Genomic DNA, 9,295 nt, shown 5'->3' on the forward strand with positions numbered 1-9,295 from the left:
CTCACACCAAGCCAATATTTCCCCTGACTTAAATCAGCCCAGGCCCAGGTGCCAGACAACTAGGGACAGCCCTTATACTCCAAAGCCCACTGGAATTATTCAATATAGCCAATCCTAAGTGGTTTACCCTGTCGTGTCTTGCCTTTCCCAAGGAAATCCCAGTAAGGGCTATGGCCTGTGCTTTCCCCCTGCTCCTTTTGAAACCGAGCGGGGCCCTGTGGGGCTCCCAGACCCTGAAACCAAGTGGAGGCCGGGCACGGAGGCCTCCTTTTGTCCACCATTTCTTGTAGGCAAGACCCCAGCCTCCATGACCTTCCCTGAGTTCCAAAGGGTGGATTCAAACAGTTGCTAATCAAGGGAGGAGCAGACAAGAAACCACCTGAGACAAGATTAAGGGGGGTGGGCGAGCCCTGCACACACACTAATCTTGTCAGGACCCCACCTTTGAACCACTGTTATAAAACCCCTCATCAAATCCTCTGGGGTGGGGTCACATAGCTTTTATGAGGCACAAGCCCAGTGTGTCCCCCTTTGCCTGGTAAAGCAATAAAGCTATCTGTAGTGGAACAACTGAGGACATGGAAAGGAGACGTAACCCATGAGCCCCCCCGCCAACAAACTGGGGGCTAGCGAATAAGCCAGAACTGTAAACAGTTCTAAATGCTTTGAGCGCCCCCCCAACAAACCGGGGGGCCTACAAAAAAACATTGAGTGCTTTGGGCACTGATCCATGAGATATCCTCAGTCTAATCAGAGTGGTGGGAACGCAAGGAGATGTCCTTGTGCTACTTCAGTATAATCAGAATAACGGTGGGAACTCTGCTGTTTTTGCGCTCAAGGACCAAGCACGGCGGGTGCTCACGAAAGCCAATTATTGCTTGTATAATTAATAAAAACATAGGCTGCTGCTTTGACATTTCTGAAATGTTAAAAAAACAAATCTTAAAATGTAAACCTAGATAATGCTTTAATAAAAGCTACCACAGCAGGACAGACGGCGCTGTTTTGCCTGAGCGAGCAGCAGCCCTCTACTGCCGTGCTTCGGCACAATTCATCTCGTGTGATGAGCTGACTTTCGGCCCTGCCCTAAGGTAAACTACGACAGCTATCCTTTTCTACTTCCCCCAAACCTCTGTCCCCGGGATTGGATTTGGCACCAGTGTCCAGAGAGGCCGAGCTTTCAGTAGCATTTTCTGCCTCCTAACCAACACTGGAGCTCCCTCCCAGGGTCCTGCATGGAGAGCTGTGCCTCCCGTTTCTAGAACTGAGAGCAACAAAGTTTTCTTTGCATGGCATTGACCTGTGTAGTCACTCAGTCACCTTTGTAAATTAACACCCAGGTACAAATCAGTTTCTAACTCAATAAATGCTGGTTTCTGATGGGAGAGAGAGGCAGTGATCATATCTTACATTTCTTTTCTTCCATTGCCAACAATCTCTCTTCCCCACAGATATTAGCGCTGTGCTGAACTCATTATCACGAAAGCGGAACTTAACTAGTGATAACTGAACTGAAAAGACAATTGTGTCTTCTCCTAAGATACTGCTTGATGTCAAGGCCCAAGGCTAGAACCACAGGTGCAAATGAGGGTGGCAGATTAGGTTCCAAAAAACCCAAGAAACTATGGTTTTGGAGATGATAACTAAATCAAAAGCCTACATTTCCCCTTTAGGCGGTTAATGTACCTTTTGAGGTATTCTGTTTTTGTGAGCCATCCATTGAATTCTTCTGGGCAAAAGAGGTTCTCTCATTGGTTGAATTCATATCAGAAGATGCCAAGAGAGGAAAAAACAAAAAACAAAAACACAGAAGAACAAATTTAGTAAAACTGGCAGTGAGAGGAATACAAAAAGTATACGTGCAGTTTCCTAGATATTTGTCATTGTTCTCAACAGAGGAACACGTAGAGGGAGACCTTTCAGGCACAGCTCAATAACTCAGCCCTCCATCCTGGGAGCACGGGGGAGAGCAGTGGCTGACGTAGAAAATATGTGAGCTGGGGACTGAGGCAGACCGGGGTCCAGTCCCAGCCCTGTCACTCAACAGCTGGTGATCTCGGGCAAGTCACTGAACCTCTCGATTGCCGTGGTTTCCTCGTGGGGTTCTTAGGGGGATTAAGTCAGCTAACGCATGCAAAGTGCGTGCACTGCTGCTCGTGGCAAGTGCTGCGCTGACGCTGCACCGTTGTTTATGCAATCACTCACCGCACTTCCTTCAGGAAACATTTCATTGAGCAACTTCTAACGCATCTGGCACTGGGCAGAATCTGAAACCTAATCTCTGCTTAGAGGAGCTCCCAGTCTAGCAGGGGAGATAATAGTAAACAGACAATTATGCTAAGGTGTGGAAAGTACCGCATATTAGAGAGGTAACATAACTTAGGATTAGGTTTGTATGTGAGTGACGAAGACTCAAAATTAATAGTGGCTCAAACTAGGGAGAAGTTTCTCTCCCACATAATAGTCTGAAGGTAGGCAATTCGGGGTCTATATGTTATTTCTGATAAGTCCTTAGGGACTCTGACTTCTTCTAGCTCAGTTCCAGCTTTCCTAAGATAGGACCCTTGTCCTTAGGGTCCAAGATGGCAACTAGAGCTCCAGTCATCACGTTCACATTCCACGCAGCAGAATGGAGAAAAGGACAAAGAGGTGAAGGATTCACATGAGCTGTTTTTTGAAGGAGGGCTCCCAGAAACGGCTACAAGGCACATCTGCTTAAATCTCATTAACTGGATCTTAGTCACATGGCTACACATAGATGTAAGGGAGGTGAGGAAATGTAATCTGTATTTTATAGGTTCTCTTTTTTTTTTTATAGAGGGAGGAAACAACAAATATTGGGGAACAGTTAATAGTCAGCAGTACCAGCAGAGTATTCTAGGAAGCCAGAGTGGCGAATGCCTGATTCTGTTGGGGGCAGAGCTGGAGGGCTTCCAAGGAGAGAAGACACTTTTGTTCTGTCTTTAAGGATGAGTAGGAGTTTGGCAATGTTAAACAGATGGCCCACCAAGTGGCAGACAAGCAGTCCACCAGCCTCAACAATCCTCACTTTGCTTTTATATAAATATGATATTTGAATGGGAAGAAGAAAGCTGAAAGGACTTCCCATCCACCATGCAGCTGGTTGTCCAACAGCTACCGATCTGTATAGGGCTGAAGTGGTTACTTGGACTTGTGAGAGAAGAGACACTCCCGGGGCACAGTGAATCGTCACGCTCATTCTTAACAGGCCTCGGAGCGATCTGCCGTGGAGCAGAGAACAGATGCAAGGAGACGGGCTTGGATGAAGTTATCAGACCCTCGTACGTGTTGGAGAGGCAGCAGGATGACGCAGAAAGAGCTCAGAATGACGGCACCCCGACGTCATCTGAAGTCAGCCGTGTGGCCTGGGGCAAGTCTTCACAAGTTTGAGTCAAGTAAAGAGAATAATTACCTACCGTGCAGTGCAGGGATGGTGTACGGACTAGGAGGATATATGCAAAGAAAATCTGCACATGGTGGACTTTCTCCCAAGTCCTTTCCCACCCACTCTCTTGTGTTGTGACCAGCAACCGCCCTCTGAGTATACGAGGCAAGGTGACTATTGCCGGGCTCCTCTGGGACCCCCTTCCTACCACGGCACAGAGGAGATGGAACCATTCCACCCTGTGTCACCCTGCCGCTCAGATTCTGCACACTGAGGGCTCAGCTGTGATGGGACAGAGCAGCAGGGAAACCTGCTTTTGAGCCAACGTGAGATTCAATCTGGGGATGCCCTGGAACGTCTGCGAGGGGAGTGGGCTTTGCAGATCCGGTATCAGCAGGTATGGGAATGAGCTGCAGGAATTCGGATCGTGACTGTTAAGTGACCCTTACGTACCCATGCTCTGGAGCTCGGGGAAATTCTGGTTAAAATGAGCAAACATTCTGACAGGACATGGCTAGACAACAATTTATGGGACATCTCCTAAACCTAGACTGAATCTATAAGAATTAATACCAGTCACGATGCCCATTTTGCAAATAAGGACAGATAGGCTCAGATTTGCTCAAAGCTTATATAACTGATAGGTGGGAAAATTTAGCTCTTCTGGAACCAAGCCTAGTAGCTTTCTGCCTTTGCCTATGGCTCCATGGTGGTCACTCACTCACAGTCCCCATATTTTGTCACAAATACACGAAACTTCGGTAGGAATTGTTTTTTCTCTAACCCTGGCCTCTCCTCTGGCCTAGCCTCGCATGTTTAACTACCTACTTGACATCTCCGTTTGCACTTCTCACAGGCAGCTTAAAATTAACAAGTTCAAAACTGAACTTGATAGCTTTCCCCCATCCCTGACCCTTCACTTTCCATCTCACAAACCCCACACACCTTCGGGCTGCTTAAGCCACACACTGGGATGCATCCTTGACTCCTCCCATTTTTCCCCCTCCTCCCCACTCCCAAAGCCAATCCACTAGCAAGTGCTGAAATATCCATCTCCAAAACACCTTCCAGATCTCTCTGCTTCTTGCCTCCTGCTGTCACTGCCTCTTCCTTAGACAACTGCAAAAGCCTCCTAACTGGTCTTCTGTCCCCCTCTCGATTATATTCTCCATATTCAGAAGACACTGTTCTTTTAAAAAATAGAAATCAGATCATGTCATCCCCTTATTTCAATGGATTCCCACAGCACTGAAATTTCATCCATACTTCTTACTATGACCCACCCAACTCTGCAGGATCCAGCCCTTGCCACTTCTCCAGCCTCGACTCCTGCCCCTCTTCCACACACACACACTGGGCTACAGCGTCACTGGCCTTCTCTCTGTTCCCTGAATGTCTCAACTCCCTTTTTTTTTTTTTGCCTCAGGGCCTTTGCACATGCTGTTCCCTTTTCCTGGAAGGTTCTTTCATTCACTCTTCTAATGGCTGACTCCCTCTCATCCTTTGGTTCTTGGCTCAAATGGCACTTTCTGGGGGTGTTATTTGTCACATGTTCTCCATGTTCACGAGACCCAGGCCCCAAAGTGAAAGACTTAAGCTGCTCTCCCAGCTTCTTCTGTGGCTGGGTGCATAGGCTCTAGCCCTCAGAGGCAACGCACCTGCCTGAGACTTCAAGATGGAAATGAGCAATGTGAGGAAGTGGGGAACCAACGAGACTCTAGCTTTTGGAGAGACTGTTGACAGGGGCAACTGGCTTTTCAAGGAAAGCAGAGTGCCGTTTTGAGCATGAGTCCCCACTACCATTGGTCAGCGCACATCAGTGTACCTTTGCAGGGGTGTACGGTTTGGGCATCGTTCTTGGTGGCGTGGCATTTGAAACCAAAGCACTGGCCCGTCCTGGGGAGCCGTGCACCACTAATACCCTTTAATACATTCTTCCTCTTTAAAGTAGCTGGAGTAGATTCCCTTGTTTGCAAATAAGAACTCTGACGATGATTCCTCCTTACAAAGGTCTCACTTGACAATTCTCTCATTTTATTAGATGAACGAATGACCCGGTCTCTAATAGGCAGGAGCCCTTATTTATAGCTGAGCCTCATGGCAGAAGTCAGATGTACAGTTAGATGCTTTTTCATTCCCACTGTGCAAATTTCCAACACGAAGTGGGAGAAGGGCAAACCACAGGTCAGAGACTTAAAATGACTGCCATTCATTCCCCCGAACTGTGGACTCCCAGACGGATTGCTGCCATTGAAAAGCACATTTTGAACACAGCCAACTATTTCCTTGAGCAGATGGGAAAGCATGTTTGCTAAAAAGAAGAGAGAGGATCTGCCCGCACGAGGAATCTGATGACTCCTTCCATCCTGGTTTGCCCAGTAAAACTTCAGCTGCTTTTAAGGCTGGAAAGCTTTTGATTATTTCTATTTCTAGGGAAGAAAACTGACTCTCTTAGCTGGGTTTCTGAAATAACTGTCAGAAGATTTTACGTATTCCAGGACAAGAAAATACATGTGTTTGACACGGTTGTGACAGGCAGTGCAAAAACACTGAATAATATTTTGATCTCGGTCTGGGAGTGACAGCTGTCCCTCCACAGTGCCTGTTTTGTCTATACTTTTGGAGGCTGACATGTATGGAGCACCATTATACACTAAGCACAGGGTGTAGAGTTTACATAGATGACCTCCTTTGTGAAGCCAAGAGATATTTGTTGAGTGTCTTCTTTGTACATGGTCTATTCTAGGAGCTTGAGATAGAAGAGGGATAACGGAAAAGAGGTCTTGTTCTCATGGAGTTGACATTCAAATAGGGGGAGACCGGTACTAAACAACATATAAATCCTGCAGGAAGAATAGCAGAGAGTGACAGGGAACCATAATAGGCAATGTGATGACAGAGCGGCCGGGGAGCCAGGGACGCCGCTAAGGCAATGACAGAAAATTGGAATCTGAAGGACAAGAAGGAGCCAGCCCTTCCCTCAGGGACCCTGAGGAAAGCACGTTCCAGGCAAAGGTGACAGCGAGTGAGGCAACTGGGCACGGGCCTGGAGCGTCCCAGAGGCAGAAGGAAGTGCAGTGAGGGAATGGAAGTGAAGCGGCTGGAGAGAGAGAGATGGTGGCTGGATTCTGCAGGGCAGTTCAGGTCAGGCTAAGGGGTCTGGAGTTCATTTGAAGGGCACGGGAGAAGCTGCTGAGGTTTGAGCAGGGAACAACCTCGTCTGGTGTCTGTCTGTCAAAGGTCACTCTGGTCGCTGTGTGGCGACTGGGCTGGGGCTAAGAGTGAAGGAAAGGAGCCCAGGAAGAGGCTACTGCCACGAGCCAGGAGAGGAGTGACGCCGGGGCTGGGAATCAGTGCTCTCCCCTCCCCTTGCTAAGTTGAGAGCCTCCCAGGGAGGCCAACAGGGCAGTTGGACAGACCTGCCTAAGTCCCGAGCGAGGCCTGGGCGTGGAGGGAGATTTGGGTGTTACTGGCATATGCGTGGTATTTAAAGCCACCAGACCAGATGAGACCACCTGGGAAGAAGATATAGATAGAAGGGGAAGGAGCCAAGCTACAGCTGACTGATGAGACAGGGAGCCAGCTGGGAAGGAAGACCCTTGAAAAAATCTGGCAACGTAGAAGCTAAGAGAAAAAGGCATTTCAAGAAGATGGGAGGGACTTCCCTGGTGGAGCAGTGGTTAGGAATCCACCTGCCAATGCAGGGGACACGAGTTCGAACCCTGGTCTGGGAAGATCCCACCTGCCGCGGAGCAACTAAGCCCGTGCGCCACAACTACTGAGCCTGCGCTCTAGAGTCCACGAGCCACAACTACTGAGCCTGCGCCTAGAGGCCGTGCTCCACAACAAGAGAAGCCACCACAATGAGAAGCCCGCGCACCGCAATGAAGAGTAGCCCCCGCTCGCCGCAACTAGGGAAAGCCCGTGCGCAGCAACAAAGACCGAGCGCAGCCAAAAAAAAAGAAGGAGATGGGAGCAGCCCACCACACGAAACAGACCAGAAGAGTGAACAGGTTAGAGGCCAGGCGAGGTTGGCCAGAGAAGGTGCAGAGGCACGCGGAGGGCAGGAACCCGCTGGAGTGGCTGAGGAAAGGAGATGCTGGTGCAGACGAGTCTTTCAAGGGAATTGTGTGGGAAAGGCAGCAAGAAATGGGGGTGCAGAGACAAGGGGGATTTTCTTTGCAAAGGCAAGAGATGCTAGAGCAGGACTGTTCAACGATGGGGGTGATCCAACAGAGCAGGGGAAAACGATGATGCAAGAAAGAGGGTGCCAAGTGCAGGAGTGGAAGCCGAGGGGCCGAGGTCCAGGCACAGGTGGGGGGCAGGGCCCTTCCTCCAGCGGCGCCGGGTTGGCAGGCGGCAAAGGTACAGATGGGGGCAGGCTGTTTCGTGGTCGGCAGGCGAGGGTCTTACTGCTGACCGCTTCTAATTTCTCAATGAAGACATTCCCTGGGAGATGCTGGGGTGGAGGGCACGTGGGAAAGGCCGACGGCAGCCGGAGAATTCTGCAAAGGGAACAGGATAAGGCTTTGGAGGAGTGGGAACCTGGACGGGCTGGGGAAGTGTGGTAACGCAGGCGGGCAGGGCTGAGTGCCCAGCTGAGACGTGTGGCCGTGGATCTACAGGGAGCCCAGCCACGGTCGGTGTGCTGCAACCTTCGTGGTGTCAGGAAGAAAGCACTGTTGTAACTGTGCTCATTTCACACCTGCAGAAACCAAGTCTTAAGAGAGTTAAGTAACTTGTCTAAGTCTGCACAGCTAGAACCTGAACCCGTGAGACCAGGCTCCTAGGCAGAGATCGTCAACCCCTGTGGGGACATGAAGACTTTCCAAGGAATAGTGGGACTGCTGGTTCTAAGAACAGCCATCTCCAGATCCTCAAGTTTCCTTAGTTACTGTTTGCTATGAGTGATCGTCCTGAGAACGTGCAGGTGTTGGCAGTATCCCTTAATCCCACTTTACAGAAGAAAAGCACACCTCCACCCACCCCAAACATCTTTTTGGTGAAGGTTCCAGGGTGGAAACACTCCCAACTTTGCACCAAACAAAGGGGGAAGGCTGTTCTAACAGCAGATCGAGTCTCGTAAGCTACTTGTTAAGAATGAAGCATGAGAAACGGGGATGTCAGTCCAGAGCTCAAAGAGTAGCTCGGGAGAGCGCCGTGATCAGAGTCGTGACCGAATAACTATATAAGTGCTCTGAAGGAGAGGGATGTGAGCACGGATGACAAGGGTCCAAATCCAGACCAGGGTCAAGACAGCCGACCCTGAGGACGAGGGCCTCGGCTGAGATGGAAGGATAAGTGTGTGTCCCCTGAGACAGGGGCAACAAACTTCTGCAAAGAGCCAGGGAGCAAATGTTTCCGGCTTTGCAAGCCATTGATTCTCTACAGCAACCACTCAACTCTGCCGCAGAGTCAACGGCAATAACCAACCAGCAGCTGTGACTGCGCCAGTCAGGTCTTATTTACCACAACAGGCAGTGGAAGGGCCCATTCTTAGTTTGCCTGGACATTTATCAGAAAAAAATAGGCCTTGGTTGGTAGCGTTGGATGATTTCGAGCTACCACTGGGAGGAGATGCTGACAATGATGAGGGCAGTGGTGGAGGGATCTTTCCTGGGACAAAAGGAACGGCAGGTCCAGAGGCCAGGTATAGGTAGGGGGTGTGGTGTCTACAAGGAGAAAGGTCCCTGCGGCAGGAGCCCCAGAGTCCGGGAGGGTGGCAACAGGGCTGGCCAGACATGGCAGGGCCCCACAGGGCCGTCTACCCCAAGGCAGGAGGAAGCTTTCCAAGGCTTGGAAGGTGTTTTTCATTTGAGCTGAGAGGACCGTGTTTAGGGCTGGGGGAGTAGGGCAGGGCCAGGTGGTGACAGGATGATGTAATTAGAT

At 49.9% G+C, this 9,295-nt stretch overlaps 1 protein-coding gene across 1 annotated transcript in view; it reads right to left on the bottom strand.

Annotated features, from left to right (window-relative positions):
* Positions 1-9,295, bottom strand: part of FAM227A (family with sequence similarity 227 member A) — a 79,972-nt gene that overhangs the window by 38,157 nt on the left and 32,520 nt on the right. Inside the window, exons 11-12 of the mRNA XM_024761552.1 lie at positions 7,678-7,865; positions 1,687-1,829 (exon numbers count right to left, since the gene is read on the bottom strand). Coding sequence (XP_024617320.1) covers positions 1,687-1,829; positions 7,678-7,865 — 331 coding nt within the window. The remainder of the gene's footprint in view (positions 1-1,686; positions 1,830-7,677; positions 7,866-9,295) is intronic.

This window comes from Neophocaena asiaeorientalis, unplaced genomic scaffold, assembly GCF_003031525.2.
Source record: "Neophocaena asiaeorientalis asiaeorientalis breed wild unplaced genomic scaffold, Neophocaena_asiaeorientalis_V1.1 scaffold473, whole genome shotgun sequence".
NCBI classification, from domain to species: Eukaryota; Metazoa; Chordata; class Mammalia; order Artiodactyla; family Phocoenidae; genus Neophocaena; species Neophocaena asiaeorientalis.